Below are 24,059 nucleotides of genomic sequence, written 5' to 3' on the forward strand. Positions count from 1 at the left end.
CATGGGTCATTCTGGGGCTGGGGTCGAGCTCCTCTGAGGGCCCAGGCAGGGTCCAGCGCCAGGCTAGGGTCATGACTTTAGGGCAGAGACTGCTAGCCCCAGCAAAGTGATAGCAACCATTTGGCCCTGTCTGGTGATCCCGGTGCATGTCATGAGCTATGAGCATGGCTCTGCCCGTGGAAGAAGTAGTGACTGCATATGAAGGTGGTCATCATGCCCAGGAGCCTGTGGGCACCAGTGAATTCTTAAGGGTTTGGCGAATGAATTTGTCCTTGATGCTTTCCGTGGACTTAAAAACAGTGAGACCATCAACTTCAATGATGGGAGGGTACTACAGAGGGTCAGAGAGAGTCCTGTGGGTCAGAAGTCACCGTGTCCCAAGCCATCCAGGCTATTTATTTTTTATTTTATTTTATTTTGGGTTTTGGGTCACACCAAGCAGTACTCAGGGATTACTCCTGGCTCCACGCTCAGAAATCGCTCCTGGCAGGCTCGGGGGACCATATGAGATGCCCAGGATTCGAACCAATGACCTTCTGCATGAAAGGCAAATGCCTTACCTCCATGCTATCTCTCCGCTCCCCCCTTTTTTGTTTTTCTTTTGGGTCACACCCAGCAGTGCTCAGAGGTTACTCCTGGTTCTAAGCTCAGAAATCGCCCCTGGCAGGCACAGGGGACCATATGGGATGCCGGGATTCAAACCACCGTCCTTCTGCATGAAAGGCAAACATCTTACCTCCATGCTATCTCTCTGGCCCCATCCAGGTTAATTTTATTCCTTGTTTTGGGTCACATCCAATGGTGCTCAGGGCTTACTCTGATTCTGGGCTCAGGAATCACTCCTGGTCAGGCTCAAGGAACAATATGGGCTTTGAGGAATCAAACCAGGTCAGCAGGCTGTATACAAGACATGTGCCTTCCCCCACTGTGCTATCACTCAGGCCCACCAGAGTAAGTTCTCACTGTGCCCTCTGCAGAGCAGTGAGGAATGCTCTGTTCCCTCCAACCTCAGTTTAGTCACCAGTGAGGTTGAGGCTGTGATCGGCTCCTTCTCTTGGGGTTTATTTTGAGCCAAATATGATCATTGTGAGTAATGATGTAAATGGAGAGGGAAGAGGCAGTACAAACAGGGGTATTTGGTATTGATGTGTATAAGAGCTGTGTCTGATCCAAGTCCCCTTTCAGAGACAATCTTTATTCCTAGAGTTGTTTATTTTATTTTATTGGGGTTTTGTTTTTGTTTTTGGGCCACATCCTGTGGTGCTTAGGGGTTACTCCTGGCTCTGCGCTCAGAAATCGCTCCTGGCAGGCTGGAGGGACCATATGGGATGCTGGGAATCGAACCACCATCTGTCCTGGGGCCGCAGCGTGTAAGGCCCAGCCCCTAGAGTTATTTTTTTTTTCAGTTTTAAAAATACATGTAATTAAGTAATACAATTATTCAACAAAAATTATGAGATGCATGCCCAAATAACTTGTAGGGATGAGTTCCAAAATGTCCAGTTCTTAGTGAATGGCTTCTAAAGGACTGCTTCGTGCAAAAGTCCCACCATAAAAGTGAGGTGAGGGCCCGGAGAGATAGCACAGTGGCGTTTGCCTTGCAAGCAGCCAATCCAGGACCAAAGGTGGTTGGTTCGAATCCCGGTGTCCCATATGGTCCCCCGTGCCTGCCAGGAGCTATTTCTGAGCAGACAGCCAAGAGTAACCCCTGAGTACCGCCGGGTGTGGCCCAAAAACCAAAAAAAAAAAAAAAAAAAAAAGTGAGGTGATTCTCAGAGTCATATATCCACGATCTAGAGTTATTTTCTTTTTTTAATGGAAGGGAGGTTGTGGCCACATATGGCATCCTCCTGTCTCTCTACTCAGGGATCATACACACCTGGCGGGCTCAGGGGTCTTATGTGTGCCTAGCTGAGTCACATACAAGACAAATGCCCTCACCACTGTACTGTGTCTCTGGACCCTACCAGAGAGGTTTATTGCAAACTTATCTGCAGACCAGTCATACACACATTATGCACCCACCACACCTCCCTTTAAGTTTTTTTTTTTGAGAATCCACATGTAGCAATGCTCAGGGGTTACTCCTCGTTCTATCAGGAATTACTCCTGGCAGTGCTCAGGAGACTATACAGGGTGCTAGGGATTGAACCTGGGTCAACTGACTGTAAGGTAGGTGCCCTACCCACCGTAGGATCTCTCCAGACCCCACACCTCCCTTTAAACAACTGCACAGCAACTAGTTTGTAAATGAGCCCAGACCCATGTACAGGACCCAGTACAATGGGTACTGGGGTCTTTGACTGTGACAGACAGCCTTGGGGGTTATTTCTCCAGTTTTCCTTCCATCACTGGTAAGTGCAGATGAACATCTGGGGGACAGTCCCTGAAGGGGTGTCAATGGCTGAGAAAGTACATGAGGTGTAGTTATCCCCACCATCATCTCCTAGTGCAGCTAGACCATTTCGTTGGGTAGCTGCCAGCCTGTGAAACAGCACTTTAATTCGGCAGTAAAGTGTTCTAATTACTTCAGGCTGGGGGGGAGGGGAGGCGGGCAGACAGGTGGGGCACACTGCCTTCTGTGGGGCTCCTGACCCCCTCACAGCTACCCTCTCCCCTTCCCAAGATTCATCACTCTTCCCAACGGCGTCCTCCAGATCCTGGACATTCAGGAACATGACGCCGGTGCCTACCGCTGTGTGGCCGCCAACTCAGCCAGCCAGCGTTTCAGCCAGGAGGCCTTACTCCAGGTGACCCGCCGAGGTGAGGGGGCTGGACAGGGGGCTCAGGGAGTGGGGGTCCCAGGGCTGGATGGGGCCTTTAGGTAGGTGATGGGAGGGGCGGACAGAGAGAGCACTGCTTGCTTTGCATGAAGCCTTTCCAGGTTCCATCCCTAGCAACCCATAGAGTCCCCCCACCCTTCCCAGCTAGCGCAAACTAGAGTGATCCTTGAGCTCCATTGGGTGTGGTCCCCCAAAATACAGGTGAAGGGGCAGAGGATGAGCCAGCAAGCCAGGTCCCCGCTTCTTGCAGTCTGCCCTGTAGAACAGAACCAAGCTCTCTCATCTCAGGTCTAGGGACAAGGGTGGGAGGAGAGGGGAGGCTATGGAGGGGTGCCAGTCAGTGCCCTGCTCCCAGGGTTGCCACTGTGGGTGTCCAGGCCTCCTGTCCCGGCTTCCTGCTGAGTGTCCTTGTTGGATTGCTCTGAAAAGCCCTGGCCGGTGCGTTGTTGGGGAGGCGCAGGCGAGCTCAGAAGGACCTGCTTTGGGTCCCATCTCCCCACGCACCATCTGCGCGCCCCTGGGCTCCTTATCAGATCTCCATGCAGGAAGGCGGTGGCTCCGCTTTCAGCCCTCCCAGCTTCCCGCCCCCGCGCGCCCCTGACCCGGGATTGCGGGGATCAGCTGTCCTCTGGCTCCCGCCTTTGCCTGGGTGGCCGGCCTCCACCTGCTGGACAAACCGGGGAGCCACTGCGCCAGCCCCGCTTGCACCAAGCTCTTGGCTAGGAACAAGCTCCGAGAGCTGCCGGGTTGGCAGAAACTGGAGCGCCCGCCCGCCCGGCTGCCTTGTCCACGCGGAAACCCGAGGCGCTTGGCAGCCGGATCGCCCACGGTCGCACTGCACGTTCGTGGCGCTGCTGGATCTCAACCGTGACTCCTGATTCCAAGTGCAGAAGCCAGCCAGGCTCTGGCCTGGACCAGGCTCTGCATTTGGGAGGGAGGATCTGGGGGGGGGGATCTGCTGGTGAGAAGGCGCTTGGGGGGTTCAACCACAGCTCTGCTGACCTCTACTGCCCCTTGGCCTTGTCTGCTCGGACTCCCTGACAATTGGCGCACTGCGCGGTGCTCGTGAAGAAACCCCCTGCCTGCCCTTCTGCAGAACCCCCAGTGTCCGGCAGTGGGCAGGACGTGGTCATCCTGGCCGCCCCCGAGAACACCACTGTAGTGTCCGGTCAGAGCGTGGTGCTGGAGTGCGTGGCCTCAGCTGACCCTACCCCCTTCGTGTCCTGGGTTCGCCAGGGTAAGTGGATGAAGATCTGATCTGTGGTCACTATCCCTTTGACCTTCAGCCCTTGTGTGAGACCACTCAGGGGGTGCAGCCCTGGATGCAAAAGGCAATGAAAGGAGGTACTAGGTAGCCGGTCAGTACCGAAGTGACGGTGGCACCAGAGACGCAACTGCACCGGGCCTAACACCCCCACTCTCAACACTCCTATTTCTCACAAGCACCTAGGGTAAGCCAGGGGCTTCTGCTGCTCTTCCCGATGGACAGATGAGAAGACTGAGGCCCAGAGAGGCATTTGGAGAGTCACCAGACTTTCTTTTCTCTTCCTAGAGCACTACACCCTCCTATCCTGCTTGGAGGAAAAACAGGGATTACTTGGTTTGTTGGTTTGTTTGGGGCCACACTCAGCAGTGTTCAGGGCTTACTAGTGGTTCAGGATTTACTCCTGGCAGGCTCACAGGACTATATAGAGTTCTGGGAGTTGATCCCAGGTCTGCTGCGTGCAAGGAAAGAGCTTATTCACTATACTCTATGTACCTACCTCCAAGACTAGTTCTCTTTATCCTCTTCCTGGCTCAGTCTCTTTCCCTGCCATGTCTCCGTTTGACACCTGGTATTTCATAATTCAGTGTCTGGTGAGCACTGAAACATAAAAGTAATAGACCCTAGAGGCCTGAGCAATAGTATTACATCAGGGCTCTTGCCTTGCACACGATCAAACTGTGTTTCTTCGCTGGCACCACAAATTGTTCCCTGAGCTCTGCCAGGAGTAATCCCTGAACACAAAGCAAGGAATAAGCCTTGGGCACAGCCAATGTAATGAGAGAGAGAGAGAGAGAGAGAGAGAGAGAGAGAGAGAGAGAGAGAGAGAGAGAGAGAGAGAGAGAGAGAGAGAGAGAGAGAAAAGAAAAGTAGACCCAGCACTGTGTGCTTGCAGTATGCTAATGAAATTCACTGCTCTCTGTGTCTCCTTTCCTGTGTGGTCTCCTTGCGCTTAGGACTCTGGCCTAGTAAGAGGATCCCTTGTCCTGCCATTACGGGGCCATGTTGTCACCATTCTGTTCCGCCATCAGTTACAAATTCTGACCATGCCTCAGGATGACCCAGGGAATTTGAAATTGTAGACTATCTTCTTTCCATCATAGGTAGCAGGTGCCCTCTGGTGATCAGACCCTCTGAGCCCAGATAGAATTAGAATGGTGGGGCCAAAGAGATAGTGGGTAGGGCACTTGCTTTGCACATAACAGACCTGGGTTCAATCTCTGGTACCCTAAAGTATCCCCTAAGCTCCTTTAGGAATGATCCCTGAGCACAGAGCCAGGAATAAGTCCTGAGAACAGCCAATGTGGCCCAAAAACAAAATCACAAAACAAAGCAAAACAAAAAAAGAAATACAGAATGGGGGAGAGGAATAAGAGAGAATACAATCCAACACCAACAGACCTGCCTTGTATCCCACCAACTTCATTTTGAATCTCTGGTACCCCATTAGGGCCCCTGAGCCCCATCAGAAGTGTTTCCTTTTTTTTTTTTTTTTTGGCTTTGGGGTCACACCTGGCAGTGCTCAGGGGCTACTCCTAGCTCTATGCTCAGAAATCACTCCTGACAGGCTTGGGGGACCATATGGGATGCCAGGATTCGAACCACCGACCTTCTGCATGCAAGGCAAATGCTTTACCTCCATGCTATCTTTCTGGCCCCAGAAGTGATTCCTTTTGAGATGAACAAAGAGCCAAGAATAAGGCCTGGGCACAGACAGAATGGCCCTCAAACTAAATAAATGAACAAAACTCGACGAAATACAGAATGAGGGGCCAGGAAGATAGTACAAGAATTAAGTAGTGTAGATAGGGCGCTTGCCTTGCAGCTAGCTCAGGCATCCCATATGGTTCCCCAGCCCCACCAAGAGTGATCTATGAATACAGCCAGAATCAGTAGAAAGCCCTGAGCATTACTGGGAGTGGCCCCTAAACCACAAACAACAACAAAATATGAAAATATGAAGGGGGCATAAAGGGTGCCTGCTCTAGGCTCTACTCCTCAGGATAAGGTATGTTCACAGTAAGAATTTGAGAATTTGGGGACAGAGAGATAACATCTAGATAAGGCGTGGATGCAGAAGGATGGTGGTTCGAATCTCAGCATCCCATATGGTCCCCCGAGCCTGCTGGGGGCGATTTCTGAGCATAGAGCCAGGAGTAGCCCCTGAGCGCTGCTGGGTGTGACCCAAAATAAAAAAAAAATTTGCTGGCCCTTGAAGTTCTGAGAACTCATTTGCAAAATGAATAGTACTCCTTGACATTAACTCATAGGGAAAAGATGGCTGGAAAGGACTTCATTTATTTCTCTTTTCTTAGTTTGGTCAGCATGCAGTGGTGCTGAGGACTTACTCCTGGTTTTGTGCTCAGGGGTCACTCTTGAAGGGGCTTAGGGGACCATATGGAGTGCTGGGGATCAAATCCAGGTCAGTCATGTTCAAGAAAGATGTCCTACCTGTTGCACTTTCACCCTGACCCCAGGAGTTCATCTTCAGGAAGTGACCTCGGAAGGGGCAAGGCTTGCTTTGTTTTCATTGCACATGCTAGGAGGAAGCAGAAAGAGAAAAATTCCCACCACTCAGACTAAAATTGTTAACATATGAGTGTATTTTCTTCAATGCATATGCCCCACCCCCAAATGGGAATACTGCATTTAAAGAGTTCCAAGTCCTATTTCCTTCAACAGAGTTTCACAATTTATTTTAATTCCTTCTAGATAATAATAATTAAATGACTACTTGATTTTAATTACTGCTTGATAATCTATTGCTTTTTTTTTTTTTTTTTAAATCACTCCTCACAATGTTCAGGGGCTATTCCCAGCTCTGCATTCAGGAATTACTACCAGTGTTGATCTTGGGACCAAAATGCAGGGGGGTTGAACCCTGCTCAGCCGCGTGCAAGCAAATGCCCTAAAGTGCTTTATTATCTCTCCAGCCTCAATTGATTATTTATTTACTGGGAGGTGGGGTGGGGTTTGGGAAGTCACACCCCAGTGCTCAGAGCATATTCACAACTCTACATTTCAGGCATCCTTCTTGCCAGGGCTCTTTGTGGTCAGATGACTCCCCGGTTTATCTCTCCGGGTGGCTTTTAAAATGGAAATGAGGCGGGGGAGGAAAAAATTTGTTCTCTCCTTCCAATGGTGAATTTTCCCCCCCTTAAACGATGCCCAGTTAACAGGGAGGTCCAGTGAGCGGGCGAATAGAAGCCGCAGCGGCCCTCCTGCCCTCTCCCTTTCATCCCGCAGACGGTAAGCCCATTGCCACGGATGTCATCGTCCTGGGCCGCACCAACCTGCTCATCCGCAGCGCACAGCCCCGGCACTCGGGCGTGTACGTGTGTCGCGCCAACAAGCCCCGCACGCGCCACTTCGCCGCCGCCGCCGCCGAGCTCCGCGTGCTAGGTGAGCTGGGGAAGAAGGGAGGGAGGGAGAGAGGGAGGAAGGAGGAGGGAGGGAGGGAGGGAGGGAGGGAGGGAGGGAGGGAGGGAGGGAGGAAGGGAGGAAGGGAGGAAGGGAGGAAGGACGGAAGGAGGAAGGAAGGAAGGAGGAAGGAAGGAAGGAAGGTAGGCAGGCAGGCAGAAGAAAGGAGGAAAGGAAGGAAAAAGAGAAGAAAGGAGGAAGAAAGGAAGGAAAGGGGATTGAAGGCAGAAGAAATAAGGAAAGGAAGAAAGAAGAAATGAGGAAGGAAGAGGAAGGAAGGCAGAAGAAGGAAAGGAAGAAGAGAAGAAAGGAGGAAAGGAAGGAAAAAAGGAAGAAGAAAGAAAGAAAGAAAGAAAGACAGAAAGAAAGAAAGAAAGAAAGAAAGAAAGAAAGAAAGAAAGAAAGAAAGAAAGAAAGAAAGAAAGAGGATTGAAGGCAGAAGAATGAAGGAAAGAAGAATGGAGGAAGGAAGGCAGAAGAAAGAAGGAAAGGAAGAAAGAGAAGAAAGGAGGGAGGAAGGAAGGAAGGAGGAAAGGAAGGAAGGAAGGCAGAAGAAAGAAGGAAAGGAAGAAGAGAAGAAAGAAAGGAAAAAGAGAAGAAAGGAGGAAGGAAGGAAGGAAGGAAGGAAGGAAGGAAGGAAGGAAGGAAGGAAGGAAAGAAAGTATTGAAGGCAGAAGAAATAAGGAAAGGAAGAAAGAGAAGAAAGGAGGAAGAGGAAGGAAGGCAGAAGGAAAGGAAGAAAGAGAAAGGAGAAAAGGAAGAAAAAAGAAGAAAGGAGGAAGGAAGGGAAGGAAGGAAGGAAGAAAGGATTGAAGGCAGAAGAAAGGAGGAAAGGAAGAAAGAAGAGAAGAATGAAGGAAGGAAGGAAGAGGAAGGAAGGCAGAAGAAAGAAAGGAAGAAAGAAGAGAAGAAAGGAGGAAGGAAGGAAGGAAGGAAGGAAGGAAGGAAGGAAGGAAGGAAGGAAGGAAGGAAGGAAGGATGGATGGAGAGCGCTAGAGGTGATTCCTGAGGCTTTGGTGGATTGCGCGGTGAAAGGGATGTGGGACCTTAAGGGGAGATGGGTTTAGAGTTGTTGGGGATTTGGAGAAAGGTTCTGGATACTCCTGTGCTAGGAAAATAAAAAGTCAGGACTGCGCTCGCTGTGAAGACGGGTCTGTCTGCTCGAGCCATGTGGGACAACCCTGGCGGGGGAGGGACAGGAGGGTTCCTTCAGAAGAGCCGGTGGTGCAGGCCGGAGATTCTGGAGAGAAAGCTGGACGGACGGGACGGTGCTGGCCTGGCTAGTGGAGCGGGAAAAGCAGCCTGAAGATTTGGAAGGGGCCGTGGGAGCCATCGGATGTTTCGGAGAGGAGAGAGGAGAGTCCGAGTCCCTGGGGCTGAGCTCCGTCGCTGTCCCCTCTGCCCCGCAGCGGCCCCGGCCATCTCGCAGGCGCCCGAAGCGCTGTCCCGCACCCGGGCGAGCACCGCGCGCTTCGTGTGCCGCGCCTCCGGGGAACCCCGGCCCGCGCTCCGCTGGCTGCACGACGGGGAGCCGCTGAAGCCCAACGGGCGCGTCAAGGTGCAGGGCGGCGGCGGCAGCCTGGTCATCACGCAGATCGGCCTGCAGGACGCCGGCTACTACCAGTGCGTGGCCGAGAACAGCGCGGGCACGGCGTGCGCCGCCGCCCCGCTGACCGTGGTGGTGCGCGAGGGGCTGCCCAGCTCTCCGACGCGCGTCACGGCCACGGCGCTGAGCGGCTCCGTCGTGCGGGTGGCCTGGGAGAGACCCGAGCTGCACAGCGAGCAGGTCATCGGCTTCTCGCTCCACTACCAGAAGGCCCGGGGTACGTAGACCCGGGGGCGTCGTGGGCGCATTGGGGAGGCCCAGGTTCAATGAGATTGGGGTTAGCTGGGAGTCCCAGAAGAAACCCCTTGGGAAGGAAATCATTCTCTTGGCGTCAAATCGGTTTGAATCCCTTTTTAGGAGGTTGGGGGAAAGGGTTCACATCCCTCAGAGTGGATCCCACTCTGTGGAGGACTGGGATCATTTCTGATGGGCTCCAGAGACCATATGGGGTGTCGGAGGTCAAACCCAGGTGGGCCACATGCAAAGTAAGTGCCCTCCCTATGGTACTATATCCCTATGGTACTATATCCATCCCTACAGTACTATATCTTTATCGTACTATATAGTACTATATCCTACATCCTTGGAGACAGCTTTCTAGGAGCAGAAAAATAGAATGAGCCCCGAAGGGGATGGGCAGTTCATACTCTCCAGCTCAGATGACCTGGGATGCTTGAGCTAAAAAATAAAAATAAGTAAATAGGGGCCGGAGCGATAATACAGCTCTAGGGCGTTTGCCTTGTACATAGGTGAACCCTGAACAGACCAGATTCAATCCCTAGCATCCCATATGGTCTCCCGATCCTGCCAGGAGCGATTTCTGAGCCCAGAGCTAGGAGTAACCCCTGAGCACTGCCGGATGTGGCTCAAAACCTAAAGAAGTAAATAAATAAATAAATAAAAGGTTTTCAGAGATTATGACAGTAGGAAGAATTCTTGGACACCTGCAATTGGCCTCATGTTGACCTCTCTGTCCTGTGTCACTGCCCCCAGGGGTGGACAATGTGGAATACCAGTTTGCAGTGAACAATGACACAACAGAACTGCAGGTTCGGGACCTGGAACCCAACACGGACTATGAGTTCTATGTGGTGGCCTACTCCCAGCTGGGAGCCAGCCGCACCTCCAGCCCTGCGCTGGTCCACACACTGGACGATGGTAGGGCCCAGAGAACGCCCTGAGTGGGGTTGGGGAAAGTGGTTGCCTCTGCTGGGGTAAGCTTGCCATCTTGGTGCCCTGGGAGCAGGGCAAGGGCATTTCTCCCCAACTTAGAAGGGAAACTGAGGCCCAGAATCACAAGAGTAACTGGCCTGGGCCCGGAGAGATAGCACAGCGGCGTTTGCCTTGCAAGCAGCCGATCCAGGACCAAAGGTGGTTGGTTTGAATCCGGGTGTCCCATATGGTCCCCATGCCTGCCAGGAGCTATTTCTGAGCAGACAGCCAGGAGTAACCCCTGAGCATTGCCGGGTGTGGCCCAAAAACCAAAAAAAAAAAAAAAAAAAAAGAGTAACTGGCCTGTGGTCAGTCACCCAGACAGGACTCTCATCCCTGTGTCAGATGACCCTTCCTGACACCCCATGCCAGTCCCATCCAGTCAGGTAGAGGTCAAGCTAGGTGATGGTAACTCCCTGAATGTAAAAGACTAGACCCATTTCCTTTTTTTTTTTTTTTTTTTGCTCCCAGGAAAAAGCTCCAAGCTTAGCTTACTCAGACTTAGCTTAGCTCGCAGACCTGCTTTCCAAGTGGGTGGGGCCAGACCACCGACCCTGCCCTCACTGGGTGGAGCTTAGAACAGCCCCGCCTTCCCTGGGTGGAGCTTAACGCGCAGTCCCCGCCTCCCACAGAGGTGGACGTTCACACTTCGACCTGCTCACACTTGTTTTGTCTCAGTCCCCAGTGCTGCGCCACAGCTGTCGCTGTCCAGCCCCAGCCCTTCAGACATCAGGGTGGTATGGCTGCCCCTGCCCCCCAGCCTCAGCAATGGGCAGGTGGCGAAGTACAAGATCGAGTATGGTTTGGGAAAGGAAGGTAAGTGTGGCAGGTGGACTCCCCTATAAGAACTACCCAGAACTATGTACTAGTACAGCAGGTAAGTTATTGCATAAGCCCAACCTGGGTCTCCCAAGCACCACCAGGAGTAATTTCTGAGTGCAGAGCCAGGACTAACTCCTGAGCATTATTGGATGTAGCCTATCAACAAAACCTGTAAGAATTAACCATAAGAATGGAAGTCAAAGCATCTGGAGACAGAAGGGGAAGCTGAGGGGTAGGGGGAGACCCAGGATGAAAAGGCTGGAAGGAAGGAAGCCTTGTTCATCCCCGGAGGCCCTTCAAGGTGGGAAAGTGAAAGAGTGAAGGGGCAATGGGACTGTGGGAGAGTGTGGTAGAGAAATTGGTAGCCCAGAGCGGAATTGGGGAACTAATGAAGATTTAGGAGAAGACTAGGGAAGGGTGAGGAAAGGCAAGATGGAGGAATGCGGTATTCAGGGCTCTGAAGGAAATGGCATCACACAACGCCCTGTGCCTTCATCCATCCTGGCCATGTGGGAGTGTGGTCATGGCCAAGGATAGAGAGGAGGAGGGGCAAGCCAAGTCACGAGCCCCAGATTTCAGTCAGTCTCAGCTAGGGGTGCTGCAGGACCTGTGGTTTGAGGGGACAATAAGGAGCCAGGAGCAGAGATGGGAGGGTCAGTGGAAGGGCCTCGCCCCTCTATCCCTACTGCCTGCCCACAGCCAGGCCTTCCTGTCCCAGCAGACCAGATCTTCTCCACTGAGGTGCCTGGCAATGAGACACAGCTGACTCTGACTTCGCTTCAGCCCAACAAGGGGTACCGAGTCCGCATTTCGGCCAGCACCAGTGCTGGCTATGGGCCCCCCCTCACAGTGGACAGAGCACCAGACACCCAGCGGGCACAACCAGAGCCTTGGTGAGGGGCCTGTGGGATAGAGTGGCCTGTGGGACATTGGGATTTGCCAACAGGGCCTGGGTGAAAGTATAGAGGGTAGGACATTAGCCTTGCATGAAGCCAATCCAGTTTTAATTTCTGGCATTACATATTCTGAGTGGAGAGCCAGAAGTAACCCAGGAGCACTGTGGAGTGTGACCCCAAAACAAAACAAGCAAATAAACAAAACTACACAATAAAACGTTTGGAGGGGCTGGAGAGATAGCATGGAGGTAAGGTATTTGCCTTTCATGCAGAAGGTCATTGATTCAAATCCCGGCATTTCATATGGTCCCCCATGCCTGCCAGGAGCGATTTCTGAGCATGGAGCCAGGAGTAACTCCTGAGCACTGCCTGGTGTGACCCAAAAAGAAAAAAAAAAAAAAAAAAAGGAGCTGGTGAGACAGGTAAGGCTCTTTCCCACTGGCACCAAATATGGTCCACCAGGCATGGCCCCCAAAAGAAAACCCCAAACAAAATCTGGGACAAGTACAGCAAGTAAGTACCTTTCAGCAAGTAAGGTGTTTGCCTTGGTGGATCTGGTTTGATCCCTGGCACCCCATAGAGTCCCTCAAGCTCATCAGCAATGAGTGCAGAGCCAGGAGTAAGCTGTGAGCACAACTGGGCATACCCAAAAATAAAACAAAAAGAAAAAGATAAGTCTGCCTCTGTCTGCTGGACTTCAGGACTTCTCTGATGCCTTGCTGAGGACCTAGTATACAGAGCACTGCCAGTGAGAGAACCTCTACACTCTGGCCAGTTGTCCCTTTCAGCTGTGGGCCCTGATGGCCAATATCGCATGTCCCTTCTTCTAGAGGCGCACAAGGCTCTGTGCTGACTCTGGTATCCTTCCCAGAAGTGCTCCTTACTTATTTCTTTGTACATGCTCAGGAGCTTTATGTGTAGACTTCGCAACTGGGTTGAGGTCCTGTCCAGAGTGGGTCTAGGGTCTAGGCTAGTGCCTGGATAGCTGACCAAGAGCTGGAGAAGGCTGACATGTTTTTATTCAATGCCGTCTCCTATTTTTTGCTTCTTTCTGCCTCCTCTTTCTCTTCTGTCCCTGACCCTCCTGTCTACCACCTCTTCATTCCTCTCCTCCTTTTCCTTCACTCTAATTTCCTCTTCCTTTTCCTCCTCCTCCCTTTGTTCCTCTACCCCAGTCCCATTTGCTCCAACAGAGTTGAAGGTCCGGGCAAGGATGGAGTCCCTGATGGTGTCATGGCAGCCTCCGCCACACCCCACCCAGATATCTGGCTACAAACTCTATTGGCGGGAAGTGGGGCCTGAGGAGGAGGCCAACGGTGAGAGATCCCCTGAGGGCCTTGAAGAGCAGGCGTGGGATGTGGGGCCCATCCGGCTCAGGAGGAAGGTGAAGCAGTACGAGCTGACCCGGCTAGGTGAGGAGGGCTGGGCAGGACAGCAAGATGGGCAAGATGAGTTGGCGGGACTTGGGGTGGGGGCAGGATGACCTCGGACTCCTGTGACCTTCCACAGTACCTGGCCGGCTATATGAAGTGAAGCTTGTGGCGTTCAACAAACATGAAGATGGCTATGCTGCTGTGTGGAAGGGCAAGACAGAGAAGGCGCCCACGCCAGGTGACGGACCAGGAGACCAGCAGAGGGGTTGGTCGAGGCCGAGTGCCACCTTGTCCTCCCTTGCTCCCAGACCAGTCCTGGTGGTCAGGCCATCTCAGGTGCTCTCTAAGGCCCCCAAAGGCCAATCTGATCATGCTTCTCAAAGTGGACAGATCAAAACAGTCCAGGGGGTGCTGGAAGCTACAGGTGCAATTGGGGCATATTTGGGGGGGGGTCATACCCGGCAATGCTCAGGGGTTATTCCTGGCTCTACGCTCAGAAATCACCCCCAGCAGGCTCGGGGCACCATATGGGATGCTGGGATTTGGACCAGCGACCTTCCACATGCAAGGCAAATGCCTTACCGCTGTGCTATCTCTCCGGCCCCAATATTTTCCTTTTTGTTTGTTTGTGTTTTTTTTTTTGGTTTTTTTTGGGGGGGGGCTACACCCATTTGATGCTCATGAGGTTAATCCTGGCTAAGCGCTCAGAAATTGCCCCTGTCTTGGGGGGACCATATGGGACGCCAGGGGATCGAACCTCCGTCCTTCCTTGGCTAGCTCTTGCTACCTCTAGCACAACCTCTCCAGCCCCTGGGGCATATTTTCTTAAAGAAGGCTGATTTATTTTTTTTTCTTTACTCTTTTTTTTTTTTTTTGGTTTTTGGGCCACACCCGGCGGTGCTCAGGGGTTACTCCTGGCTGTCTGCTCAGAAATAGCTCCTGGCAGGCACGGGGGACCATATGGGACACCGGGATTCGAACCAACCACCTTTGGTCCTGGATCGGCTGCTTGCAAGGCAAACGCCGCTGTGCTATCTCTGGGTAGAAGGCTGATTTCTAAGGAGGTGCTGATGATTATTTTTTTTGGGTGGTAGAGGCCCAAAGAAGTAGTTCTGGGGTTAAGGCACTTATTTGTCATATAGCTGATCTCAGTTCAATTTCTGGCGCCACAGAGGGTCCCTGAGCACCCCAGAGAGTGACCTCAAATACCTGTCTCATCCCCTAGAGAAGGGCAGTAGGCCAGTTAGCAAGCCAGCCAAACACATTAATCATTGTGCTCCTCTAGTCCCAAACAGCCTCTGTCTATAGCTCCCCACCTTTCAGGGCCTTCATTTTCCTTGTCCATGAGCTTTGCTAATGTTGTCGGTCTATTTATTTTGAGGTTAGGGTCACAATTGGTGGTATTCAGGGCTTACTCCTGGCTCTACTCAGGGATCACTTCCGGTGGGGCCAGGATAAAGCCTGGACTGACCCTCTTGTGCAAGACAAGCACCTCTGCTGTACATCTTTCTAGCCCCAGAGTTTTCTCTTTGACCATCAGAAAGCCAAAGCTTAGAGAACTCCAGGGGCTTGATTCACAAGAGTCCAGAGGATCCCACAGGACTCCTGGGTGCCAGGCAAAGTCTGTGCCCTGAAGGACCCTTGCCCTGCACTGGACATTTTGGCAGCCCATCCTGACCAGCATGCTCTGTGAGACGATGCAAGAGCACTTAACCAGGAGATAAGAAACTTGAGTTCTAATTCCAGTTCTAAATCTTTTATGGGGACAGCACTGGTGACAGTTTGAGCCACACCCAGTGGTGCTCAGATAATTGCTCCTGTCTCTGTGCTTAGAGCTCACTCCCAATGGTTCTCAGGGAACCCTGCACTGCTGGGGATGGAACAAGTGTCTGCAACATGCAAGGCAAGCACGTTAACCCCTAGACTGTCCAGCCTAGTCAGCAAATCTTTTATTAAGTGTCTACTATGTGTCAGCTCTGTCCTAGGAATGTGTGTGATAAACTGCACACGTGAAGAAGCTGTAATGCATTGAGTGCAAGAGTTCAATCCTCTGAGCACTGCTGGGTGTGACCCTGAGCACTCAGCCAGAAATAATTCCTGAGTTCTATGAGGGTGTGGTCCCCAAACAAAACCAAAATAGACCCTGGATCTGATCCTGACACTACAAAAAAGAAAAAGCAAAAAAAGACAACTATCTGATCAATTCATGAACCTTCTACTATATGTTCAGATTTTACCATTTTACCATATGAATTTTGGGGGGATATGTAAGATACACTTTTTAAACTTTTCAAACACCAATTTAATTCTTAACTTTTTTTCGGGGGGTCACACACGGCGCCGCTCAGGGGTTACTCCTGGCTCTATGCTCAGAAATAGCTCCTAGCAGGCACCAGGGAACCATATGGGATGCCAGAATTTGAACCACCTTCCATCCTGAATTGGCTGCGTGCAAGGCAAACACCCTACCACTGTGCTATCTCTCCCACTCCTAATTCTCAAATTTTAGTTTTTGGGTCATACCTGGCTGTGCTCAGTGGTTACTCCTGGCTCTATGCTCAGAAATTGCTCCTGGCAGGCTCGGGGGCCCATATAGGATGTCAGGATTCAACCACCAACCTTCTGCATGCAAGGCAAACACCTTACCTCCATGCTATCTCTCCGGCCCCTAATTCAATGGCAGAGCTGACATTTGCACAAGGCTCTAGAATCTATGTTCTAGAATCTATGTTCTATATTCTAGAAGCTCTAGAATCTATATTCCTAAGTGCTATGATTTGTTGTCTTTCAATTGCATCCTTATATTTTGGTATTTCACAGTCTGCTACGGCATGACCTTGACCAAAAAGAATCACTTCGATTTGGAGCTGCAGTAATAGTATAGCAAGTAGGACCTTTGCCTTGCATGTAGCTGACCCAGGTTCAATCTCTGCATCCTATATGGTCCCCTGAGCCATCCAGGAGTAATTTCTGAGCACAGAGGAGTAACCTTTGAGTGCTGCTGGGTGTGGCCCAAAACAAACAAACAAATTTGGATTCTGAGAGTTTCATTTTTCTCTTCGATGAAGAAGGAATCATGCAATTGGGAGCACCAAAGCAGAGTGTGGGAAGGGCTGGAGCAATAGTACAATGGGTAATGTGCTTGCCTTGCACACATCTGACCCAGGTTTGATCCTGATCATCCCCCATGTTTCCTCAAGCACTGCCAAGAATAATTCCTGAGTGTAGAGCCAGGAGTAACTGTTATGCACCCCCCAAGTTTGACCCAATAACAAAAGCAAAGGGAAAGTGGGAAAGGTAATCTCATATCTGGCCAACCTCAATTCTATCCTGGCACCACTGAGATAGAGCAGCTCTGCTAGGGGTCACTCCTAAGCATAGGGCTAGGAACAGTCCCTGTTCCAGTCCAACATGAACGAACAGTCCATCTAAGAATACTGCTGGACTCCCACCCAAGAAAAACAAAAAGAGGAGTAGGTAAAAAGTATCTCAGCTGAGGCCGGAGAGATAGTATGGAGGTAAGGCATTTGCCTTGCATGCAGAGGGCCGGCGGTTTGAATCCTTGCATCCCATATAGTCCCCTGAGCCTGCCAGGAGTTATTTCTGAGCATATAGCCAGGAGTAAGCCCTGAGCACTGCCGGGTGTGACAAAACAAACAAAAAAGTATCTCAGCAGGGAATTGTACACCATTGTCCCTACGATGGGGTTAGTGTCTCCCTTCCTTCTCCACACTCTGCCTGTCACCCACCAGATCTACCTGTCCAGAGGGGCCCGCCCTTGCCCCCTGCTCATGTCCATGCAGAATCCAACAGCTCCACATCCATTTGGCTGCGGTGGAAGAAGCCAGATTTCACCACTGTGAAGATCGTTAACTACACAGTGCGCTTCAGCCCCTGGGGGCTACGGAATGCCTCCCTGGTCACCTATTATACCAGGTGGGACAAGGGGCAGAGGAGGAGAGGAGAGGGGACTCTGGAGGGCAACTTGTGGGTCTGATGACCTAATTGGAGGGAGGTGGCCAGTCCAAACCTAGCTCCAAACAACTGATCCTTGTACTCAAGCCTTGGAAACAAGATGTTGGATTGTTTCTCTGTCCCCTGAGATTGTCCTGAGCAGACCACCTAGTGGATGGGGAGACAGCTGCTCTGTGGAACTGCTGGTTTGGCAGAAAAATGTGGCATAAAATGCAGCAGAGGGAGATGATTTCAAGGAAAGTTAAACTTAAGGAGATAGTGCCTGAGGCTGGTGGCTTGGGTGGAGAATGACTTGCATTGATCTAGGAGGTTGCCGGAGGAGTGGGGCCTTCCCGGAGATTGGCAGTGCAGGCCAGGACATTGGGAGCCCTCTCCTCCCAAGGCGGGTGTCTGGGTGCGGCCTAGGCTTGGAGGGAGAGCTGGGGCCGGTCCTGCCAGCAGATGGCGCCGGGGGAGCAGCAGTCCCTTGTCCTGCCTCTGCAGCTCTGGAGAAGACGTCCTCATTGGTGGGCTGAAACCCTTCACCAAGTACGAGTTTGCGGTCCAGTCCCACGGCGTGGACATGGATGGGCCCTTCGGCTCCGTGGTGGAGCGCTCCACCCTGCCGGACCGTGAGTGGCCCTGGATCTCTAGCCACCGAGCCATCCTGACCCCCCACTCCTCTGCTTCAGCATTCCCTGGCTTCCCCCATATGATCCCCTTAGTACCTGCAGGAGTGATGGTGAAGCACAGAACAAAGCCAGGAGTAAGCCTGAGTGCTCCTGGGTGAGGCCGACAAATAAACAAATACAAAAGGGGGCAGAGAGGTGATATAAGGGGCTAAGACATTTGTTCTGCATGCAGTTAATACCAGCACAGCCTTTGGTCCCCTGAGCCCAGATGATCAGTCGAAAAGTAGAGAGATAGAAAGGCTGGGACTATACATTATAGCATGTGTCTCACCTGAATAAGGCACTGATTCCATCCTATGAACCACAAAAAAATAAAATGTAAGACACACACAAATAGGTCTATTCCTCTCGAAAATCTTAGACTCGAGATTCCCTGCAAATGACATTTCAAGATCCAGGGAATGTTTTCTCTCCCAGCAGATGTTCTTTGGCTCCCTTCACAGGATCCAAAATAGATTGCAAAGCAGGGATGGGGTGGGGGTGTTGGAGGCCCCCTGTCCTCATGAATTTGCTTTTTTTGTTTTGTTTTTGGGCCACACCCGGTGACACTCAGGGATTACTCCTGGCTATGCGCTTAGAAATCACTTCTGGCTTGGGGGACCATATGGGATTGAACCGAGGTCCATCCTGGAACAGCCGTGTGCAAGGCAAATGCCCTACTGCCGCGCTATCACTCTGGCCATGAACTTGCTTATTAAAGAAAAATTCTGTTTGGTGGCCAAGTGATAGCACAATGGGTAGGCATTTGCATGCTGCCAACCCTGGTTTAATCCCCTGACATCCTATTGGTCCCCAAGCCTGCCAGGAGTGATTTCTGAGCACAGAGTCAGTAGTAACCCTGAGTACTGCTGGGTGTGGTCCAAAAACCAAAATATATATATATTGTGTTTGTGGGGCTAAAGAGAGTACAGCAGGTAGGCTGATCAGCAGGTGGCTGATCTAGGTTTGATCTCCAACATCCCATATGGCTTGTCAAGCCCTGCCAGAAGTAATTCCTGAGAGCAGAGCCAGCAGTAATCCCTGAACACCACCGGGTGTATCCACCAGTCCCCCCAAAATTGTATTGAGGTCACATTTAGCCATGCTCTGGAGCTTCTTCTAGCTCTGCTCAAGTCACTCCCAGCAGTGTTCAAGGGACTCCTTGGTGTTAGCATGGAACCTAGGCCTCCTACAAGCAATGCCTGCTGTCAGCCCTTTGATGCCTCTCTGGCCCCGCTGCAAGTTTTTGTTTGTATGTTTGTGGGACACACCTGACTGTGGTCAGGGCTTACTCCTACCTCTGTGCTCAGGAATCACTCCTGGAGGGCTTGGGAGACCACAGAACCCATACTGGCCCTATGCAAGACAAGTGCCCTCTCTGTTTACACTATCTCTTCTGCCCCCCCAACTAAAGTTTTCCCCCAAAGTTCCCAGAAGAGCATATAGCATCCTCCTTTGCAAATTTGGGAAGCATGAGAAGCCTTCTGGGAAGTCGAGGGGGGATGGGATTGTGGGTGGTAACTCACTGTTTTTCATAAATTCACCGTGGGCCAATCCAAATTGTGCTCTGTGGTTGGTTCCAGTGGAGGAAAAGGGAAGCCGTGTCCACACTCACGGCTCCCAGTGGCCACTCCCAATCCCACTTCTCATCTCCTCCCTGCACCCTAGGGCCCTCCACACCCCCCCTCCGACCTGCGCCTGAGCTCCCTGACACCATCCACGGTCCGGCTGCACTGGTGCCCACCCACAGAGCCCAACGGAGAGATCGTGGAGTACCTGATCCTTTATAGCAGCAACCACAGCCAGCCTGAGCACCAGTGGACACTGCTCACCACAGAGGGTGAGGCCCCTCAAGCTGTCTCTCCAGGGCAAGGGTCCTCAAAGAGCCCCTCATTTGTTCTAAGGGACCCTTGCAGGAGCTGGTAGAAGGCACTGCCTAAAGCTGGAGGATCTCCATCTGCTTCCCAGCCCCACCTGCCAACCCCACTCTCCTCTACTACCCCAAACCCTCAGGCAATATCTTCAGTTTGGAGGTGCAGGGCCTGGAGAGCGACACCAGGTACTTCTTCAAGATGGGTGCACGCACTGAAGTGGGGCCTGGGCCCTTCTCACGATGGCGGGATGTGATCACCCTGCAGGAGAAGTCATCAGGTATAAGATTAAGAGTGGGGTGGGGCATCCTGGGAAACCCTGTCTCCCCAGTAGTAAGCCCTAGAGTTTGGCTTACATGTGTGTGGTAAGGGATCCGGGGCCTCATTTATGTGGGCAAAATGCTCTGCCATCAGGACACATTGGGAGGGAAATAAATAGATGGGTGTAGTTCAGTGGGGCTTGGGGGGAGCATACCCAACGATGCTCAGGGGTTACTCCTGGCTCTGAAGTCAGGAATCACTCCTGGTGGTATCATACATACAGGATACCTAGGATTGAGACTGAGTCAGATGTGTGCAAGGCAAATGCGCTCCCCACTGTACTATCTCTCCAGCCCCATTGTGTAGTTCAATATTAAGTGGGAGGTGAGGTCAGATGGATGGGATCCAGGCTGAGCTTGGAGATGAGTTTTTTGGGGGGTAATTCTTTGCTTGGCTTGGGCTTTATGGGGTGGCTAGGTAAGCAGTATTGCTCTGGGAAATGAAAATGTGTAGCTTTTCCTGAAAAAAAAAATCAAGGGGCTGGAGAGATAGTATGGAGGTAAGGCATTTGTCTTGCATGCAGAAAGATGGTGGTTCAACTCCCAGCATCCCATATGGTCCCCCGTGCCTGCCAGGGGCGATTTCTGAGCATAGAGCCAGGAGAAACCCCTGAGAACTGCCAGGTGTGGACACCCCCCCAAAAAAAATCAGGCTTGAAACTGGTCCTAGGGCATGGCAAGGGTTTGTTTGGTCTGGTTTAGGGCCAATAGGCCTGAAGATACACCAGGGCCTCTCACAATGCAAAGCCTATAATTTTCTTATTCAGGTGAGCAGCCCCAGCCCCAGCCAAGTAGCACATTTTTCCTGAAAACCTGCTAGATCTGGAGGGGCCACAACTTTCTGGGTGTGCTGTGGAAGGACACATGGAGGGGGGGGGGGCGAAGGGATCTGTCTTCTCCCTGCAACAGATTTTGAAGAGTCCCCGGGATGAGACTTGAACTAGGCAGGGTTCTCCAGAGGAAGCCAGGAGTCCTTCTGAATTAACCTCTGCTCCACGCCTTCCTCCTCCCAGACTCTTTGGATGTGCAGTCGGTCACCGGCATCATCGTAGGCGTGTGCCTGGGTCTCCTCTGCCTCCTGGCCTGCATGTGTGCTGGCCTGCGTCGCAGCCCCCACAGGTGGGCCTTAAGCCGGGCCCAGAGGGGAGAACTTGTCAGAAGCAGTGAGTGCAGAGAGAGCAGGGAGAAAGGCTGTGTCTTGCCCCAGACATCTCTTCTAGCACACTATGTGGTTATTTAGGACTCTAACATGAATTGAGAATGATGTATCTACCCCTCTGTGCCCCTGAGCTATAACAGTGCTCTGTCCTGCTTCCTCTCTGACTGGAAAAGAGGCCCCACCTAGTCTCTTGGTAGCTGGGGCTAAAATGCAGGGGTGGTGGGGAGACCCACAGACAGAGCAGTGGCTGTCTTGGCCCTTTCTGGTGTTGCACAGAAGAGGAACCAAGTGCCAGAGGAGAGCAGGAAGGAACACAGGAGCACAGGTCAACCTTCTCTCCTGACCACAGTGCTTGGCCCGATCTCCCCTTCCAGGGAGGCCCTCCCAGGCCTATCCACTGCCACCACTACCGGGAATTCAGCCTTGTACTCCAGAGCCCGGCTCAGCCCTCCCAGCCCCCCAGCTGCTCACGAACTGGAGTCCCTGGTGCACCCTCGCCCCCAGGAATGGTCCCCTCCACCCTCAGACATTGAGGAGAGGGCCGAAGTGCATAGCCTGATGGGGGGCGGCGTTTCCGATGGCAGCGGCCGGGGTCACTCCAAGAGAAAGGTGAGGAAAAGTTGGGTGCCAGAAAGCACGAGGACAGAGCCACTCGCATTGCTCCCATGTGGGGCCGGCAGGGGGTGTCAGAGCACATCCTGGCCCAGAACCCCAGCCCCACCCCGCCCCGGGCAAATCAGCCTGGACAAGGCAGCAGATGTGTCTGCCTGGATCTCATGGGAGAGGGCAAACACCCCGTCCCCAAAGACATTTGCAGGTGTCTCAGGGTGCTCAGACACCCCATGAAACTGCCTCCCAGCAGCTCTGAGTGACCTCAGGAGCCAGGTTGCTGGGTCAGACTTGCTCAGGGCTGCAGCCAAGTGGGACAGGGTCCCCAAGGGCCCCACTGGCAATGCAGAGACTCCTCTCCTTGCCCATATGACTAAGGAATTCCTGCTCAGTGTGTGTATGGGTGGGGGGGGGGGTTCGTGGCTCTTCTAGATTCATGACTTGCAGCTCATATCCTCAGATGTGCCCGCAGATTCTCAGCCATCTGAGCACCTCCCTGTAGCCTCAGGGATGGAGAAGCAGAGGCCAAAAATCTGGGACCCCTGTCACCCCCTACCCACTCCACTTTTCAGCCCATCCCTCAGCGCCCCTCTCTCCCAGGTGCAGATCTCTTGGGCAGGTGCCTGGGCAGGCTGCGAGCTGCCCCAGGCAGGCCCCATGCCTGCCCTGACCCGGGCCCTGCTGCCTCCTGCTGGCACCGGGCAGACGCTCCTGCTGCAAGCTCTGGTGTACGATGCCATCAAGGTCAGTTTGCCGGGTCAGCCTAGCAGAGTTTCTGATATTGGGGTGGCCCTGCAGCTGTGAACCTGAGGGTGGGCCCCCTCAGGCGTCTCAGAGAGACAGTGCCTCTGGTATGCATGCCCCATTGCTGCGTACATACCTCCAGGCTTTGGGAGGACCTGGCTGTCCTGTGCATCGTGATCCTTGTCCAACTCCCCTGCTCCCCGTGACAACCACCTTGTCTCTGCTCTCTCCACACCACCAGGGCAATGGCAGGAAGAAGGCGCCCCCTACCTGCAGGAACCAGGTGGAGGCCGAGGTCATCGTCCACTCTGGCTTCTGTATGTCCGAAGGGGACCCTGAGCTCCCACTTCAGGACCCGGCCCCTGACGACCCCCCTCCTCCAGAAGCTCCTGCCCTCACCCCAGGACTCATGGATCTTGGGTCTGCGGCCACGTGGCTGGACAGGGAGCTGGGAGGGTGTGAAACGGCCAACCTCGGGCCAGACAAACTCAGTTGCCTGCCAGAGTCCCCCTACACAGCTCCCGAGTCCTTTGAGATATAGAAGGAGGCTTCCGGATACAGCTGCCTGCCCAGGGCCCCCTGTCCACCCGGAGCTGCCGTCTCCTCCTCTACTCGGTGCCCCCAGAGGGTGCAGGCTGATGCAGTTGGATGGCGGGATGTGACAAACATAGCCATGCGTGTATACACACGTGCTAAGTAACACACGTGTGTCTGCAGAGGCTGACCACCATGAAGCCTCTTGGGGTCTTCGACTAGGGAGAAGGACGACTGTACCTGTGGCACATGAAGCTCTTCAGGCCAGGCCGGCCCCTGTGTGCTTGTGCTGCTGCTTGTGATCTGGGAAATAAGGGCTCCCTCTGGAGCTCCCAGGCAACTGGCCGACCCGAGGGCCCCTCTCGGAGCCCCACTTTTATTACACACTCTGAGAGTGTCTCCAATGCCCTGTCTGACAGACAGCCTGCCCCGACCCTGGCCAGCCAATTGAGTGCGATCTCACCGCCACTTCCACCCCTTTGCCCAGCCCCAATCCATAGGCAGGGTAGCCTGCCTCTTCACTGAGCTGCTCTGTGTTTCATTTTGTAACTTGGGAAGTGCCTGGATTTGAAAAGCTCTGTCCCCCTTTCCTCCACTGCCCTGGTGCTTTGCCCCCACTCCCCCTGCTGCTCCCTCTCTGCTCTCCTGGTCTCTGCCCGCTCCAGTCCTGCCTTGTAGCATGCCCTTCTCCTGCCTGGCTTCCATCTCTGCACTGCTCCCAGACAACATGGCTACCTCATGTCTGCTTCGAGGCCATAGCGTGACCCTTCTCCTGCCTTCATCCCCTGGCCCATCATATCTCTATGCCTCCATGTCCCGCC

At 52.8% G+C, this 24,059-nt stretch overlaps 1 protein-coding gene across 1 annotated transcript in view; it reads left to right on the plus strand.

Moving 5' to 3' along the window:
• IGDCC4 (immunoglobulin superfamily DCC subclass member 4) overlaps positions 1 to 23,333 on the plus strand; it is a 41,062-nt gene extending 17,729 nt beyond the window's left edge. The window contains 19 exon segments of the mRNA XM_049777643.1: positions 2,627 to 2,763; positions 3,880 to 4,020; positions 7,294 to 7,449; positions 8,877 to 9,290; positions 10,067 to 10,231; positions 10,964 to 11,101; positions 11,829 to 11,941; positions 11,943 to 12,000; positions 13,179 to 13,415; positions 13,513 to 13,614; positions 17,129 to 17,312; positions 17,835 to 17,962; positions 19,670 to 19,680; positions 19,682 to 19,841; positions 20,015 to 20,152; positions 21,206 to 21,311; positions 21,726 to 21,960; positions 22,567 to 22,704; positions 22,946 to 23,333. Of these exon segments, the coding sequence (XP_049633600.1) occupies positions 2,627 to 2,763; positions 3,880 to 4,020; positions 7,294 to 7,449; positions 8,877 to 9,290; positions 10,067 to 10,231; positions 10,964 to 11,101; positions 11,829 to 11,941; positions 11,943 to 12,000; positions 13,179 to 13,415; positions 13,513 to 13,614; positions 17,129 to 17,312; positions 17,835 to 17,962; positions 19,670 to 19,680; positions 19,682 to 19,841; positions 20,015 to 20,152; positions 21,206 to 21,311; positions 21,726 to 21,960; positions 22,567 to 22,704; positions 22,946 to 23,245 (3,061 nt within the window). The 3' untranslated portion in view covers positions 23,246 to 23,333.
• The last annotated feature ends 726 nt before the right edge of the window (positions 23,334 to 24,059 follow it).

This window comes from Suncus etruscus, chromosome 1 (assembly GCF_024139225.1).
Source record: "Suncus etruscus isolate mSunEtr1 chromosome 1, mSunEtr1.pri.cur, whole genome shotgun sequence".
Taxonomy (NCBI): domain Eukaryota; kingdom Metazoa; phylum Chordata; class Mammalia; order Eulipotyphla; family Soricidae; genus Suncus; species Suncus etruscus.